This window comes from Mesoplodon densirostris, chromosome 16 (assembly GCF_025265405.1).
Source record: "Mesoplodon densirostris isolate mMesDen1 chromosome 16, mMesDen1 primary haplotype, whole genome shotgun sequence".
Taxonomy (NCBI): domain Eukaryota; kingdom Metazoa; phylum Chordata; class Mammalia; order Artiodactyla; family Ziphiidae; genus Mesoplodon; species Mesoplodon densirostris.
The window spans coordinates 33,806,732-33,825,469 of NC_082676.1; the positions used below are offsets into that span (position 1 = coordinate 33,806,732).

The following is an 18,738-nucleotide window of genomic DNA, read 5'->3' on the forward strand; positions in this document are numbered from 1 at the left end:
TAAACTTTTGAAACAAACTAATAAAATGCTTTAGGAAAGGAACTAGGGAGGCATAAAAAGATGACGATCCACTGCAAAGGGCAGAGAACCCCACAGCCTCCAGTACAGCTACACTGGGGAAGAGTGCTCAGAAAAGGGCTGGGCTGCCAGCCCGACTGGCACGTTCCTGTGGCTGTGAGGCTTTATGTGGGGTGGGGAGGGCTGGTCCCTGCATCCCTGGTTCATCTGTATGATGGACATGTAAACAAACAGCCCCGATATGACCTGGCGAGAATCAAATGAGAACACAGAGGTGAAGCATCTGACTCGCTGTGATGCTTATAACTGTTGGTTTCCTTGCGACTGAGGGAAGCCACAGGGCACACTGCGCGAGCGAAAGAGGGCCTGTCTTGCCCACAGGGATAAAAAGCTACTCGTTCAATGAACTCCGGACCCACGTTTCCAGCTGCTGCCTCAACATTTCCGCTTGGTCTAACAGGCATCCCAAACCTAAGACATCTACGAACAAACCCTGACCCCTCATCCACCACACCCCCTCACAGCTAGCGGCCAGTGCACAGCAAGCCCACTGCCTCTTCCTTCAATCCCAGGCCGACCCAGCATTCTGGCTCACCTGCACTGGGACAACAGCCTCCCAGCCCGTGTCCCTGCTCCCACCCTTCTACAGCCTATTCTTTGAGCAGAGCCAGGAAGAACCTTGCCACTCCGGAGTCCAAAGCCCTCAGAAGCCCCTCACCTCAGGTCAAAAGGCAACGTTCTTACCATGACCCACAAGGCCCCACGGGGCCTGGTCCCACCCGCGCAGCCCACCTCCAGCCCTCATCCCCTCCCTCCCCCCATCCTGAACTGCACCTCAACCGACCGGCTTCCCAACTGGGACCCAAGCTCACCAGGCCTCAGGAACGCTGCACTTGCCGGCCTCCATGGAACGGTCTCCTGGGACATCCGCTCTCCCTCCTGACTGCACGTCCCTGAACGCCCCACCCAAACCAGCTGCGCTCACCCCTTTCCTCCATCAGTGGCCCCTCGCCTCATTACTGCCTGGCAAATTAGACCTGTTTACCACCCATTAGAATGCAAGTTCCCAAGAGCAGGGACTTCCATGTATTGATTTACCCCTAAGTGATCAGAACAACGCCTAGCAGAGATGCTCACTGAATGGAGCATACTGTTACTTAAATGAGGAAAGAAAAACTACTGTAATCCCTTGATTACTGAATATTTGGTTTTATGTGCTTTTCAGAAAACCATAGAAGGACTTTTCTGTTTAGTTAAAGGACAATTTTTCACAAGAGCAGAGAAGAACAAACCCTGTACTCATCCCGCTACCACAATGCTCACCCTCCTCCCCAGCACTGGGACTCCACCTCCGTGCCAACAGAGGAAAAGTTAAAGAAGTGAAATGTAGGCAGCCATCAAAATGATGAGTAAATGGATTACTTATGAATTCAAAGAAATACGTGTGGAATGTTAAGTTAAAAAAGCAGTGCCCCCTCAATGTTCACAGCAGCACTCTTTACAATGGCCAAGACATGGAAACAACCTAAGTGTCCATCGACAGATGAATGGATAAAGAAGATGTGGTATATATCAAGATATACAATGGAATATTACTCCACCATAAAAAAAAGGAATGAAACAATGCCATTTGCAGCAACATGGATGAACCTAGAGATTATCATACTAAGTTAAGGAAGTCACACAAATATCATAGGATATCACTTATATGTAGAATCTTAAAAAAATGACACAAATGAATTTATTTAAAAAACAGAAATAAGACTACTGACATAGAAAACAAATTTATGGTTACCAAAGGGGAAAGCAGGGAGAGGGATAAACTAGTAGTCTGGGATTAGCAGATACAAACTACTATATATAAAATATAGGTACTACTGTATATAGCACACGAAACTATATTCAATATCTTGTAATAAACTATAATGGAAAAGAATCTGAAAAAGAATACATATAGGGCCTCCCTGGTGGCGCAAGTGGTTGAGAGTCCGCCTGCCGATGCAGGGGATACGGGTTCGTGCCCCGGTCTGGGAGGATCCCATATGCCGCGGAGCGGCTGGGCCCGTGAGCCATGGCCGCTGAGCCTGCGCGTCCGGAGCCTGTGCTCCGCAACGGGGGAGGCCACAACAGTGAGAGGCCCGCATACCGCAAAAAAAAAAAAAAAAAAAAAAAGAATACATATATATGACTGAATCACTTTGCTGTACACCACAAACTAATGCAACATTATAAATCAACTATACTTTGATTAAAAAAAAAAAAAAGCAGTGCCCAAGATAGTTTATATAGCCACGGGTTTTAATTATTTTAAAACAGACATTTTAAAATAATAAGGAAAGAAACTCTTTCTTAGGTTCATTTTTCAGTAAAAGTATTAATTTTTAAAATATTTGAAGTGTATTTTAATACTCATTATAAAACAAGTTCTAAACTTCCTAGAGGATTCATAAGTTGTTTTAAAATATTAATACGAAGTGGAAAGTTGGGCAGGATTGAGTACAGAATAAAAGTTAGATAATATTAAAACATTTATTCATATATATATGAAGAGAAAAAAGAAACCTTAGTATGTCACAAGTTTCTACTGTTATAAAAATGGAAGCTGCTATCAGCTATGGCTTTGAGTTATAAATACCCGAGACATATACACATATCAGTTTCACTGCACTCAAGAGTTACAGGAATAGACTTATTCTGGACACTAAGAGTCCAGTTTTTAGTTGTAAAGAGCGTGCCATTTAATTTGCCTTTTTAGTCATCTCATAATTTTTTATCTTTGAACTCATGTTCCTAAAATATTAGTCAGCTTTTAATAATGCAAAACCTTTTAGTCCTAATAATACTCTTACTTCAATTTGAAATGAGACATACAAACACAGAATCTGTAGCCTATCACTCAAAGTAATAAGGCTCCAATTCTAACCTACACTCATGACCCTCTCCATGAACCCTGAATCCCAGGCAAACTGAAATATCCCCTGTCCCTTCCACCTGCTCCCTCCACCAGAAACCACCCCCTTCCTACTCAGGATTACAGCACCCCCTGACTCAGTCTGCCTCGACCTCCTCCACCTGCATGTGGGTGTGATTGCCTCCTCCCATGAAGTCCTGTAGCCTTTGTACCTTTTACTCTTGCACTGGGTCCTGTATTAAAGGTATGTATGTATATATTCTCATAATCTCCCTTACTAAGCTGTAGATACCCTGAAGGTGGGGACCAAGTTTATTAATGCTGTAAATGACAGTCATGGTTTCAAGAAAGCCCAGAAAAACCTGATTCATAGAGTTAGAATGCAAGAGCCCAACACCTTTACCTGATACACTCATTTAGTCCATCAACAAACATTTCTAAGCTCATCCTAGAGCTTACTTCTCACTGAAAGTTTCACTTAGCAGGGCAGTGGTGGCACATTTGTTTTAACTGCTGCCATCTCCCCCTCTGGAACCTCCCTAGAGCAGACACTGCTGAAGGACCATCAGGATACCTCCCCCAGCCTCAGAATCCTTCTTGAGACATTGCTGCAAGCACAGCTGTTCATAGCTCCTTTGCAGGTTTTATAGGAGGACTTGTCCCAAGGCCATTTTCTATACTGAACCAAATGCCAGCTTCCTGTCACTTCCTCCCACTGGATTTCAGGAACAATACACGAGCGACTACACCCTTCTGTTACACACCCTGTCTTCCAGATTTTAAAGACTACTTTTGTAATTTGTTCCCTGTGTAGAAATCCAACTTTTGTGGGGTCCTCTTTAAGGAATACAAAATCACAAATTCAAAATTAAGTACAAGGTTTTAAAAGATGTCGTGAAACTGAGAGGCCTTAAAGCTTAAACTCGGAGTCTGTGGGAAACCCTGCACTCGCCATGGAATCAACCAACTGGAATTTAAACCCCAGCTTCACTCCTAACTACTTGTGTGAAGTTAGACGAGTTATGTAACCTAAGTTTTCGTTTTCTTGTTTATAAAATGGGAATGATATCTCCTTCCTCAGAGGACTGCTGTGAGAATTACATGAGACTCTTGAATTTTTTATTTCCATTAACGCCAACAAAATTCATTAAAGTTTTTTTTATATTGAAGTATAATTAACATATCATATTGTATTAGTTTCAGGTGTACAAAATGATACAATGTTTGTATACACTGCAAAACAATCACCACAAGAAGTCGTTATCACCTGTTACCATGCGTTACCAAAACATTTTGTGTGTGTGTGATGAGAATTTTTAAGTTATACTCTCTTGGCAACTTTCAAATATGCACTACAATATTATCGACTATAGTCATCATGCTGTACATTACATCCCAATGACTTACTTATTTTATAACTGGAAGTGTGCACCTCAAAATTCATTTACTGTGTAATTCATTCTGAGTCGGGCAGAGCCAACTAAAACCCTTCACAGGGGCTGGGAAATGTGTACCACTAGCCTCTTGAATCATTACAGTGTCTATTATATTGTTTTTAGTATGAATTAATTAGGATATCCCATATATTGGGGACTTCTCAGAAGTGGCATACTTATTTTTTTTTTAATTTATTTATTTTTATTTTTGGCTGTGTTGGGTCTTCGTTTCTGTGTGAGGGCTTTCTTTAGTTGCGGCAAGCGGGGGCCACTCTTCATCGCCATGCACGGGCCTCTCACTATCGCGGCCTCTCGTTGCGGAGCACAGGCTCCAGATGCGCAGGCTCAGTAGTTGTGGCTCACGGGCTTGGTTGCTCCGCGGCATGTGGGATCTTCCCAGACCAGGACTCGAACCTGTGTCCCCTGCATTGGCAGGCAGATTCTCAACCACTGCGCCACCAGGGAAGCCCGGCATACTTATTTTTGAGGGGGTTTTTTGGTGGTAGAATACACATAACCTAAATTTACCAATAGTGACATTTAGTACATTCACAATGCTGTACAACCATCAACACTATCCAGTTCAAAAATTTCACTACCTGAAAAGGAAACCCTGTACCCATCAAGTAGTTATTCCCCATTCTCCCCTCTCCCCAGCCCCCGGCAACCACCAATCTGCTTTTTGTCTCTTACGAATTTGCTCTAGAACTTTTGTATGAATGGAATCTTACAATATGTGGCCTTTTAATCTGGCTTCTGTCACTTGGCATGTTTTCAAGGTTCATCCATGTTGTAGCATGTGTCAGTACTTCATTCTTTATGACTGAATAACACCCTTCAGTATGGATATACTATATTTTGTTTAGCAGTTCATCAGCTGCTGGACATTTGGGTTGTTTCCACCTTGTGCCTGCTGGGAATAATGCTAAGATTTTGTATGGGCATTTCTCTTGAGGAGACATCTAAGGAATGGAATTGCCGGGTCATAAGGTAAACTGTATTTTGAGGAACTGACAGACTCTTTTCAATGCAGCTACTCCATTTTACATTCCCACCAGCAATGCACAAGGGTTCCCATTTCTCTACATCTCTGCCAACACATGCTATCATCTCCTTAATTACAGCTGCTGCGGGGTGTGAAGTGGTATCTCATTGTGGTTATGATGTGCAAATCCCTAATGGCTAATGGTGTTGACCAGTTTTTCATGTGCTCCTTTGTCATCCTTACTTTTTCTTTTTTCCTTCAATTGAGGGATAGCTGATTTATACTGGCATCCTTCCTTTTAATAATTTTGTTAAGGCATCCAGACCAGGAAAGAGTACCTGAGGAAGTGCATTTACTTCCAAGTGGAAGACCAAAAACATTCAGAACCCCACGAGCGCTAACAAATCTACCATGTCCCCCCCGCCAAGGCTGTCATTCTCCTCCGCAGCATGCCCGTGTGCTTGGGAACATGTGGCTGGCAGGGTCAAGGCAGGCCTCACCGCACCACGATTCTAACTACACCTGTCTCCGCCGTGTCCCTCTCCCTTTAACTTCGCTGTCCTCCCCCCTCAACCTACTGCAGGGGCCATACCCTTTGCTGTGTCTGGTGCCTCTGACCAGAGCCACTCTTTCTTGCTGTGAAGTCCCTTCCCCTATTTGTGTGTTAGAACTTTGTGTTTTTGTTTGACTCCTAATTTCAGGCCCAGCAAAGCACCATGAATAGAGTAAGACACCCACGGGCATTTGTGAGAGGATGTGGGTAGCTCTCGCGAATGACGACAGAGGCGGTCACGAGGCAGAGCCCCCAGCCCCTGCCTCGTGGAGGCCTGGACAGTTGCTGTGGCCCCCTGACCACTGTTCTTTGGCCACGGCTGAGAGCCTGAGAATAAGGAGTCCGATCATCTCCCCATCCGGAGTCGACAGGACACATGATATCCTTTGAGGAGAAAAAGACCAATTTAAATAATTGTGAAAACTGGGTCTAAACAAGATAATTTTCCCTTCACACACTTCAAAATTCAAAGATTTAAGAGAAAGGGCAAGTATCATAAAGTGCATTGAAAAATAGGTAATGACATTCAGGATGTGCCCATCATGCCGTCAGGAAGCATTAAATGTTAAAGTAACTCATCTTGATTTGACATCTTAGCTTTTATACCTGTAGTTTTTACTAATTATAATACATCATCTGCACATATGGTTACTTCAAAGCTGGGAGAAGGAATGCTTTTCTTATAATAACTTCTGTAGGGAGGTACAATTTACAACACAGAACATCCTCTCACAGTTTTAGAAATTTATATATACTTATACCAATATGCCTAGATGATATATGGACTTATATGGTATGTGCTTATATAGATGTTATAAATTATACATTTATAAATTATAAGCCTATCTTTCTCTACAGTTAGATCTTTTTTTTGCTCCCAAAGAGGAGCAAATGAAAATTGAAATGGCAAGTCATTTGCAAAGTTGGAATAAATGGTCATGTAATCAATGCTCCTAATACAAAATACAAACTCTTGATTATATCTGATAAAAACACAAAATACAGAATCATACTCACATGATGAATCAGTTTCAGACTATATGATGGTTCACTATTTAACACAACCTTTTATCTGCTGAACTATAATGGACAGGACAATCTGACTGCCATAAAATAAATCATATCAGAAAAAGCCCATCTTTTCGACATGTAGAAAATTAAATCAGCGTAACAGGCCACGCAGCTGGTAGACTACCTGGGCTCAAATTAACCAGCCGTTAACCAGCTGGGTGACTTCAGCAAGTTATTTAACTCTCTTTGAACCCCAGTTTCCTCATCTGTAAAATGAAAATAATAATAACAATAGTACCCACACTTCAGAGAGCTATCACGATGAGTACAGGAGTTAATATGCATACGTCAGGTACAATGTTAAGCAAATAAAATGAATTCCCTACTGTTTCCTATTTTTGCGGAAAGGATTTTAATCTCTTTAAAGTGCGTCTCACCTGCAACTAAAAGATAAATGGTTTTGGTCAATAACAACTGCTTTGACTCAACTTAGCTCTCTCATTGACTCTGGCATGAATTCTTTTATTTTATCTAGACCTTAGGAATCTATCTATGATATTTCTGTGAATGAATAACATTAAAAAAATATTTCAGGTATTTTTTTCTGCTCTTATTTTTAAGACCCAAGACTGTCAGGTTGGATTTTCAGTGTCAACAAGACAAAACTGTAATAAATATATTTTTTTAGTTGCATGATCAATAAACATTCTATCAATAACAAAAGAAAACTTAAGATTTTCTAGGTTTCCTGATGGTGAGGAGATAAAATCCTCTGTTTTGTGATCAATTTAAGAAACTGGCCCAAACAATTTAAAAGATGATTCAAAATAATGTGGGCTTCCCTGGTGGCACAGTGGTTAAGAATCCACCTGCCAATGCAGGGGACACGGGTTCAAGCCCTGGTCCGAGAAGATCCCACGTGCCGCGGAGCAGCTAAGCCCGTGTGCCACAGTTACTGAGCCTGTGCTCTAGAGCCTGTGTGCAACAACTACTGAGCCCGCGTGCTGCAACTACTGAAGCCCGTGCACCTAGAGCTCGTGCTCCGCAACAGGAGAAGCCACCACAGTGAGAAGCCAACGCACCGCAAGGAAGAGAAGCCCCCGCTCGATGCAACTAAAGAAAGCCCGGGCGCCACAACGAAGACCCAATGCAGCCATACATACATGCATAAATAATGTAATAGCTGGCTGAATTGGAACATAATAACATAGTCTAAATTTATGTAATGCTGAGGTCCTTACCCCTTACAGGAAATTTGTCAACTCCCTGAAGAAAGTCCCCTGTTATTCCTTGCGAAATAAGTGAGAACAAGCTTTATTTTTCTATGGTTTAAAGATGAAAAAACTGGTTCAAAGTTTCTTTTGAATATTTTGCCAAAATATTTTCCCCTGACCATTTGTTTTCCCTTTCCACCATTTCCATATTTCCTAAGTCTTAAAAAATAAACGTCATTTGATTTAGGAAGCTTTAGACAAATTTCAGTTTCCTCTTTTAAATGAGCACTGTTCCTTGAGTTGAACTGTGTATCTGTGATAAGGATTTATGTGCACGGCTACAGGTACACACCCTGACGATCTGAGTCACATGAATTATTATTCATATGACTTACTATTTAACAAACACAGTGGATTAAAATATTTTACCTGCCAAATCCTGACTACAGAGCTCTGGTCTTTGGCTTTGCATTTGTCTGTTCGTTTGTTTCTCCCAACAGGGCAAGGCGGTTTCGCCCCAGAGCTGCTTACACGCTGTGGTTATTGGGATCATGCTGTTCATGTGTGTTAAACCCAAGCACTTAGTAACAGACTACAGGAATGATCCCGGAAAGTACAGTCTTAAACCCAAGCACTTAGATCGCAGATGGGAAGGAGCTGCTTTTTCTTTGGAGAAAAGGATATCAAATCCCTCACACAATGGCTCCGTCCTGAGTGACTTAAGCAACTGGATGACCCTAAAGGCCTTCTGCTGTCAAGTAAGGGCCTGCAAGGGGCCGGGTTGAACAGTTCAGGTCTCTGTTGCAACCGCTTGGCTCTGCCACTGTAGCTGCAGACAACACATGAACAAGTGGGCAAGGCTGTGTCCCAATAAAATTTTAGTTTCAAATCGGTGCTGGCCAGCCCCTTGGTTCTTGTTTGCTCAGTTAAGGTACAACTGATAAAAGGTGATGCTTTAACAAAGCGGATTTGAAGGCTACTTCAAAATATATGCTAATTCTTACTGTAATCTTCTAGTGGTTCAGCCAATTTAGCATAAAAATGACTAAAATTTGGCATTTCTCTTGAGTCAGTAAAATTTTTCTATTACTTTCAATTATAGTTGAGAAAAAGCAATGACACATTTCCTCAATATTCTCTATAATAGGAGAACAGACTCTATTCATAAAGGACCTTTTATTTTCAAGAGAAAACCATTAGGAATGACTCTTGGGAGAAGGCTGTGTATCTAGCCTATTTATAGAACATTAAAACCTGCCATTATTTAAGTTTTAGATAATCAGAATAGCTTACAAATTTAAGACATTTAAAGATATTTTCCATAAAGTCTGAGTCACTTTCCCTGCAAAACTGGAAGAATACCTTTGTTAGTATGGATATGACAGAAAATAAAGGAGCATTTCATTTGCACATTCTAAATATTTTACAAGAATTTTATCAAATGGTAAGTCATATTCCATCAACTATTTTTATTTTCTAAGAATTAAACATATTTAAATGAGAGAAGCTCCACCATTGCTTGGCATTTCTACATTTCATTTCTTGGTGACTTCCAATGGCAAAACTTTTACACCTCCATAGGTGACCCCAACATGGAAGAGAACAATGAGATGACAATAAAACCCATACAGAAATATTTCCACATGAATGAGAATCAAGAGGCACCATAAAGCATCAGCAGAATTAGACTGTCAAGAACTTCAAACTGGGACTTCCCTGGTGGCACTTTGGTTAAGAATGCCTGCCAATGCAGGCGACACGGGTTCGAGCCCTGGACCTGGAAGATCCCACATGCCACGGAGCAACTAAGCCCACATGCCACAACTACTGAGCCCGCGCTCTAGAGCCCGTGAGCCACAACTACCGAGCCCGCATGCCACTACTACTGCAGCCTGTGCGCCTAGAGTCTGTGCTCCGCAACAAAGAGAAGCCACTGCAATGAGAAGCCTGCACACCACAACAAAGAGTAGCCCCCACTCGCCGCAACTAGAGAAAGCCCACGCACAGCAATGAAGACCCAATGCAGCCAATAAATAAATAAATAAATAGATAGATAGATAGATAAAGAAAGAACCTCAAACTGCATTGATAATAAAAAGAATCAAAAGAGAAAAACAAAACTTTATTAAAAGTTGATTGGCGAACTCAATAATAAAAAGACAAATAACCCAAGTAAAAATGGGCAAAGGATCTGAATAGACATTTCTCTAAAGATGATATGTAATGACCAGTAAGAACATGAAAAGATACTCAACATTAACCACTAGGGAAATGTAAATCAAAACTCAAATGAGGTAGTACCTCACACTCACTAGGATGGCTATAATCAAAAAGACAGACAAAAACAAGTGTTGGCAGGGACTTAAAGAAGTTGGAACCCTCGTACACTGCTGGTGGGAATGTAAAATGGTGCATTTGCTTTGAAAAACACTCTGGCAGTTCCTCAAAGGGTTAAATTTAGAGTTAACATATGAGCCACCAATTCTACTCCTAAGTATATACCCAAGAGACAGAAAAATGTATATACACACAAAATTTGTACACGAATGTTCATAGCAGCAGTATGTTTTAATAGCTAAAAGGTAGAAGCAACCTAAATATCTATCAACTGATAAAACAGATAAACAAAATGTGGTATATCTATACAATAGGATATTATCCATCCATAAAAAGAAAGGAAGTACTGCTACATGTTACAATGTGAAGGACCCTTGAAATCATTGTGCTAAGTGAAAGAAACCAGTGACAAAAGATCACATATTGTATGATTCCATTTATGTGAAAAGTCCAGCAAAACCAACTCTATAGGAGACAAGATATATTAATGGTTAAATACGACTGGAGTTGGGGGTGAATGGGAGGTGACTGCTAATGGGTATGTGATTTCTTTTTGGAGTGAGGAAAATATTCTAAAGTTGACTGTGGTGATAATTTAAAACTTTGTGAATATACTAAAAACCACTGAACTATACACTTTAAATGGGGCAATTGTACTATATGTTAATCAGATCTCAATAAAGCTATTATTAAAATGATAAAAATTAATTCACAGATTTCAAAAGAACTAAATAGAACTTATAGTAATGAAAAAGAATGACAAATTGAAATCTCAACAGAATTAAAAAAATAGAAAATAAAAAAATTTAAAAAGCCATTTACAATAGGACAAAAATGTCATAAGTATCTAAAAATGCATGTATAAAAATGTGCAAGACTTCTACAATGAAAATTACAAAATAGTGCTAACAGAAATTAAAGAAGTCCCAAGTAAAAGGATATACCATCTTCATGGATTAGAAGATTGAGTCAGTTCTCTCTAAATTCATCTATAGATTCAATCTATAGTCAAAAATCGGAGATTTTTTTTTTTTAGTGAGAATTGACAAGCTGATGCTAAAGAACGTGTAGATGCGGAAGTCCTATAATAGCTAAGACGATCTTGAATAAAATCTACTTACTTTACTTGATATCTCCTACTAGATATCAAGATTTATCATTAAGTTACAGTAATTAAGACAGTGTGGTGTTGCTGCAAGGACTGCAAATACAGCACACAGACAGCAAAGTGTGTAGGTGTGTTGCCTCCTTGTTTCCCAGTGACAAACCCATGTGATGTGTTACAAATATGAATAATTGAAAGAGGAAGTGCAGCAAAGACATTAAAAGTGGTAACAATGACTGTAAATGGAATTACAGAAGAAATACCTGCCTGTGGGAACGTCGACACTGCTACTGTTTGAGAGACCCTGGATGTACAGCCACAAGAATGGAGTGAAGCCCAGAATCATCAACATAATTGAGGAAAGCGTTTGTGGTGAAAAGGATGAAGGTGTTTCAGAGAAAGTGATACCAGCCAAAAAAACTTCACATTAAAGGAACTCTCAAGGCTATCTCACAACGTTGAAATCACCGAGGATAAAATGCTGGAAGCTGATCCAAGCTTAGAGAGGAGCACGACAATTTGCGAAAGCATATTGTATCTTAAGTTATACAAGAAGGCGACAAGAGTTGTTGAAACAACTCAAGTTTTTTACAAATAAATAAAAATGCTTTAACTATCAGTGTTTCTAATGCTTTAAAGTACTGTGTACTAAATAAATATCAGTTTTATTTTTTCCATTTCCTTACACATTTATAACTGAAAGTGAGAGAGTTTTTAATGTTTCTGGCAAACATTTTTAAAGGTCACAGGACAATCATAATTTTCCCCATTGATTATTAAGATGGTTTTTCATGGTTTTAACTTGTATGGTCATCTTTGTGGTCCTACCTGAATTTAAAATTAATGAGTTAAATGTATCATTTCAGAAATTAGAAAAAGAGCAGAATAATCCCAAAGATAGTACAAGGAAGAAAACAAGGGTAAGAGTAGAGATTAATGAAATAGAAAATGAAGATACAATGGAGAGAACTGAAATAATTTGTTCTTGAATAATCAAGCAAAAGTGTATATTCTTACAAACATATCACCTACTTTATGGAAGAGAATAATGTCAATGAAAAAAATTGGTATGATTTTTGAGTTCTCAAATACTTGTGAACATATGAAGTGGCAACAGAGAGGCATCTTTCTGGTCTGTGAAACTTTAGAAAACACAAGGCACATTATCTCATTTCATCTTCAAACAACCCAGAACGTGTTGCTGTCCTCTCCCTTAGTCCTGCCAACCACTTATGAGGTGACGTGTTGCCCAGGGTGGTGTAAGTTGACAGCGGCACTATAACAACACAAGCTTCACTGAGCATCTCTCAGGTGTTGGGCAGTCTCAGGGGAAAATACAATCTGGCCTGGCCTCCCTGTCCTGGGTCACAGGATCGTTCCAAGCAGCACCAATGCCACCTACCATCCTCTCGCAGAGGTCACGACCTCCACAGCCCTTGCTCTGCCTTGCTTGGCTGCAGAGCACATGGCTGAGGACACAGGACCCAATGTGGTTGCCCATGGAGGTTATCTCACCACCATGCAGAAGGCTGTGACTGCCAAGTTTACCCTTATGGTCTACCAGCCTCCCCAGGGAAATGCGGGGTGAGCATCCACCCTGCAGACCTCAGAGGAAACATCTATCCACGAGGCTCCTGAGGATGAGAAGAGGCAACACACGAAGGACCCGGCACACAACACGCACTTAGTGAGACCTGAGTTTCTATGTGAAGCACAGCTGTACAAAAGTCAAGCAATATGTGTAAGAAGGCATACATATGTAAGTAAAACTTCTGTTAGTTCCATCTTCCTCAACCCTGTAACACCTGGTGTTTATGGTCAGGACCCTAGTGAAGCCGCCATTTCCGAGGGGGCCAGTGAGCTCCAATCACCACACCTGCCATCCCCTCTCCAGTCTCCGGCTGCTCTGACACCAACGATTCCCTCCCATCTCCTTCTTGAAAAGGTCCCTGTCGTGGGGTTCCTGTTTGCTTCCTCTTCAGCAACCCGTGATTGGCTGCCTCTTTCCTTTCCCTTTGCCTCAGTGAAGTGCAGTAAGTGCAGAGGTGAAGAGCTCAGATCCTCAAGTCGGACCACCTGCTAACTGTGTGACCCAGGCACACACTTCACCTCTGGGTCTTACGTGGAAAACGGAGACAGTGGAAGTGCCTGCACCCAGCTCTGTGCAGGACGGCTCTGAGGACTAAATGAGACGCTGAACTAAAGGCCCTGTCGGGCACTGGGTCCTGTGCACGAGGAGAGCATGCACTCAATGTTGGCTCTTAGGCACAAACTCACCAGAAGAAAAGCCTGGAAAGAAATATGGCAGTGATGAAAGAGGCTGTGAGACCATGCAGGTATGTCAGCAGAGAGGAAGATGAGAGGAGGAAAGAAAGGAGAGAGAAGCGGAGGCAGGGAAGATGCCCCAAGACTTCGTGATGAAAAGTTACCCAAAGGCTTGAGAAGAAAAGCAAAAGGACAGAAAAACAAAAACTACCCCACATCCCTAATTCATCTTCTGTGCTTGGGAGTCCCACTTCCCAAATAGGAATAGACTGGGAAGGATGGCTGTGGTCTACTGGAGAAACAACAATCATAAATAGAGTGTGAAGTACACACGATAGTAAAACCACACAACCCATGTGGGAGAAAAACACGATCCCAATCAGAGACACAAGCAAAATGCAGCAGCACTTTGCAGCTCACGGCACAGCTAAAGCAGTAACATGTGTGTTAAGTCCTTTCCTTTCACTGAAAGCCGTTGAAACAAGACCTTTGATAACCAGAGCTGCCTGACTGGTGGCACCATCGGGTGTCCTCCTAACAACTGGGCCCTCTCCCCTCGATGTATCCCTTGGCCAACCATGCGTGGGAAACCTCTACTGCTGCTGGGTCACGGGCGTGTGATCCAAATCAGGCCAGAGGGGACAAGAGGGTGTGTGCTGGGGCTCCTGGGAAAAGGTTTCCTCCTCTGTAAAGGGTGCTCCTTCCTGCTTTTGGACGTAGTGGGAAGAGGCAGGATGTGATGCCTGAGACCAGCAATGGCAGGGCAGCCATCTTGGTACCATAAGGAGCTGGGCTTTAGGATGAGAAGAAAGAGAGAAAGAACCAGAGTCCTTAGTAATGATTAACCAAGAACCCCTTGTTCCTGGCCTTCTTATGTGGGATAATAAACATCCTTATTGCTTACACCACTGTTAGCTGGGTATTTTGTTACTCGTGGGCAAGAGCATCTTAAATGAGTCACACAGCACTGGGTGAGCTGATGCCAAAAGAGGGATATCAAAATGAAAACACCCAGAGCTAGAAGTCAGAAATGGTACTGCTGCAGCTCTGTGCTACTAACAGAGGCCGACCCAGAAGACAAAATGTAAAAGGCTAATCAACACCCACACACACACACCTTTTCTTTCCTCTAAAGTGAGAAGAGACTGAAATGCTTAGCTTTGCCACCCTGATTTACATTAATAATGTATTTGGCCAAGTTTTCCAAGTTGAATCTTCACTACAAATTTCTATGAATTAAGTAAATATTTTTACCCAGAGGGTATTTTCCTCCCAAAGCAAAAATTTTAAATGGAAAATTGTATAACTATAGGATTTTTTTTGCGGGGGGTGGGGCATGGGAAAAGAAAGGCTTTTCAGAGATAGTACTCTTCAGGAACGAAAATTTTGAAATGATTCATAATCTTCACGTATGTAATACCCCTTCAGTTTTTAACAAATGGAATTTATAACATAAGTTTCATAATAAAGTATGAAGACCAATACCAAAATGTCAGTAACTAGATCAGAAAATCTTCTTGAAAAACAAGAAAGGTACAATCAACTTTAGGTCTCTCTTTTTTCTATGAATTGTCCAGTGCTCTTCCATACAGGAATTTAAACAGATATAGGGTAGTATTTTAGTCTGAACTTTAACAACAAAATAAAAAACTAAGCAAATCAAAAGAAGTAAATGTTAGGCCTCCAAAAGCAACTCCTACTAGGATTGCACTTTATCATGGAATGGCTGCAAATGAGTAGGAAATTAACTACATGATAGAGTGAATATAAGCAAAAGGACAACTTGGAAGAAAAATGGCAGCAAGTAATTTCCATTCCCTCTGAATGAAATACAAACATGAAAGAAACTGCACCATTGCAACATATTTTCCTTATTGAAACCGAAATTTTAAGCTCCTGTTTATAACAACACGGTTGCTGTGGAAACAGCTGATTCAACATTATGAACTCACAGCTGAATCAAATAAGGTGTGGAACAGAAGTCTTATTTAAACAGTGGCAAGAATCATAAAACATTAAAAAGGCAAACTGAATGACGGTGAGTTAAAGCGCCATATGTTTTAACATAAGGGTCATACTTTCTTTTTCCCCTGATGCCTGACACAAATAGGCTGTTTCTTTTTAATTTAGTTCTATTTTTGGAACCTATAATCACCCCAATCATCCCTCAAATGTCCTAAATTTTATTATCTGCTTCTGTCTACCTAACACAGTGTGTATTTTATTAAATTGATCCACTTTGGACAGAGTTACTATAGTTCAGACCTTGCCAGGACAACAGAATACAAGTCAGGGCTTTGAAAATTTTCTACACGTAACTGATTCTATTCAGTATCGCAGTACTGACTTATTCATCACCCAGCATCACTTCAGGCTTAGCTTTTGCCTACAGATTTCAAGACTATGAACTCTTCCGGTACAAAAGCTGTCAGAGAATGTTAACGAGCGCCCAGATCCACTGCAGGCGCAGCAGCCCAGCCCCCAACCCCAGAACCATCATCACACCTTGATTTGTTCCTTGGCTTTTATGGGTCAGTTAGGAGTTTTCCAAGCAATCCTGAAAACCCTCAAGACACTTAACATACGAATGGTGTGAATTATTTGAACCTTAAACATATGCTCCTTTGCCCCTCTGCTTCCCTTTCCACTTTTTAATTGGAGAGGAACACACCTTTCTTTAAACACACACTTTACCAATCCTTTCCTCTGGTTTTCTGAACCTTTCAAATTCTGACAAACATTTTAAACTGTGAAATGTTACCCTCTGTCAAGTAAAACATATTTAACAAGTTATTAAAATGATGGTTACGTGCGGGGCTATTAAAAAAAAAAAATCCACCTTTCCCCACTTCGGAGATGGTACAGTGAACCGGCTCTGTAAATAGAAGCCTTGGTGCTGCCAAGGGTGCGGCTGCCCTCGCCCTCCGCGTGTGCACAGGGGATCGATTCATACCAGCAAAACCGGAAAAATCACAACTGAGAGCAACTGTGGAAGCAGCGACGGCCAAGAGCAGAACGTAAAGGGGCTGGACTCTGCAAGGTGAGTCACAGGAAACGCTCTGCCAGAGGCCGGAGGCTGCGTGCACATCCCCTTCAGTTAAAAATGTGGCTCAAGGCTCCCCCGGCTTCACGCTTCAGGGAGCAGCAGGGAACTAGGGCCCAAACCTCAGAGGCAGAAGCCCAGTTCCTAGTAGCCTGCCCTTAACTAAGCCTCCACTTTGGACAGACCACGGAGGAGTCAATCACTGCAGAGGTGAACAAACCCGAGTGCTGGGCTAGCCCTCTTTTCCATTCTGGATCTGGGCCACTTCGTATGTTCTCATCAGGGCTCGCAGGACGAAGGCTCCGGAACCGCGCTCAAGTTGGGTGTATATGTAACGGACGGTCAGCTCACCCAGCTCTGTCGACACAGGGGACCCGCTGGCAATCTCACCGATCTTGGCCACTCCATCGTAGTAGGCTTTTCCCGCCAGAATCATAGCTAGACAGGGAAGGTGACACACACAATCATCACTTATACATGGAAAGGAGGAAACGACACAGAGGTTTTCTTCCAAACACCCAGGAGTCCCTCGCAGCTGAGGCAAGTGCGGCTCTCCAGGGGCGGGGCTTGAGCTTGCGAGCTGTGCCGGGGGCAGAGGTCCCTCCACTGCACTCCTGCAGGCCCCCCACCCACCGGAAAGCCCTCATGGGATCCTCGCCTCCGACAAGCTCTGGGGAACCTTCAGCAGCGGCAGAGGCTGGGGGTCCGGAGAAGGTTCCACCTACTCCTCAGGCCAGCTCCAGAGGCGATATGTTCCTAACACGGAATTGGGGCTGGAACACATCCACTGCAGCAAGCTGGTCATTCTACAGCAATACAGGTCTGCAATACTGTTAGCTAGAGGGGCTTGTGTGGGCTGGTCTAGGCACCTGGGCCTTCTATGGCATTTTTACTTTTTCTATTGAAAAAGATATTCTGAGACACAAGCAACTACTATACTTGTTGCCAGGAGAGAAATCTATGAAACCTGAAATATATTATCATTTTTTAAAAAATGAAATTATCTGAAAAATAACTGAATGCTCTGCTTTTCTTTCCGCTCCTTTTTGGTAGAGACAGGAAAACTCTTACTGCTATACAAGCTGGATTCTAACTATCTTAAAAATCACATTTCTCCTTTCAAACTGATTCTGAAAACTACATTATAAGGTACAGAAATCTGCTTTTGATTTCTTTTTCTTTTCCTTTTTTTTCCCTTTCCTTTTTCTTTTTTGGGGGGGTGCGGGGAGGTTGGAGGTGGGAGTCAGGAGCAAGACGAATCTGGGTTTGAATTCTACTGTTACTTCCAACAACATGAGCTTCTTGGGCAAGTTAGTTATCCTTTGGAAACAAAGGATTTGAATCTATAAAATGCCCTAACAGTGTGAGTATTGGACAAACTAATGGAAGCTGCTAATACCCATTCCTTCTGTCACTTTACACCGGCTGGGTTTCAGGAGACTGAAGGTGTACAACAAGCAAGCTTTTCAATAAGATCTAGCCTATTTAGTGTGACTTTGGAGAAAATATTTTATCTTGCTCAAAGGCTAGCTTCATACACAGACATCACTTTGTCCGGTAGCTTTGGAGACCACAGGATTTGGGAGATAGAAGAGCCCTAAGCAACCCTTATCAGGTTCCTTTCCTCTCACTGAGAAGAAAACCTGAGGCCACACCAGTTTATAATGAGTATTGTTTTTTGTTTTTTTGTTTTTTTTTTTGCTGTACGCGGGCCTCTCACTGCTGTGGCCTCTCCCGTTGCGGAGCACAGGCTCCGGACACACAGGCTCCGCGGCCATGGCTCGCGGGCCCAGCTGCTCCGCGGCACGTGGGATCTTCCGGGATCGGGGCACGAACCCGTGTCCCCTGCATCGGCAGGCG

At 42.1% G+C, this 18,738-nt stretch overlaps 1 protein-coding gene across 1 annotated transcript in view; it reads right to left on the reverse strand.

Moving 5' to 3' along the window:
* The window catches only part of BAIAP2L1 (BAR/IMD domain containing adaptor protein 2 like 1), an 85,695-nt gene that overhangs the window by 40,600 nt on the left and 26,357 nt on the right, over positions 1-18,738 (reverse strand). Inside the window, exon 4 of the mRNA XM_060079190.1 lies at positions 17,230-17,316. Within this exon, the coding sequence (XP_059935173.1) occupies positions 17,230-17,316 (87 nt within the window). The remainder of the gene's footprint in view (positions 1-17,229; positions 17,317-18,738) is intronic.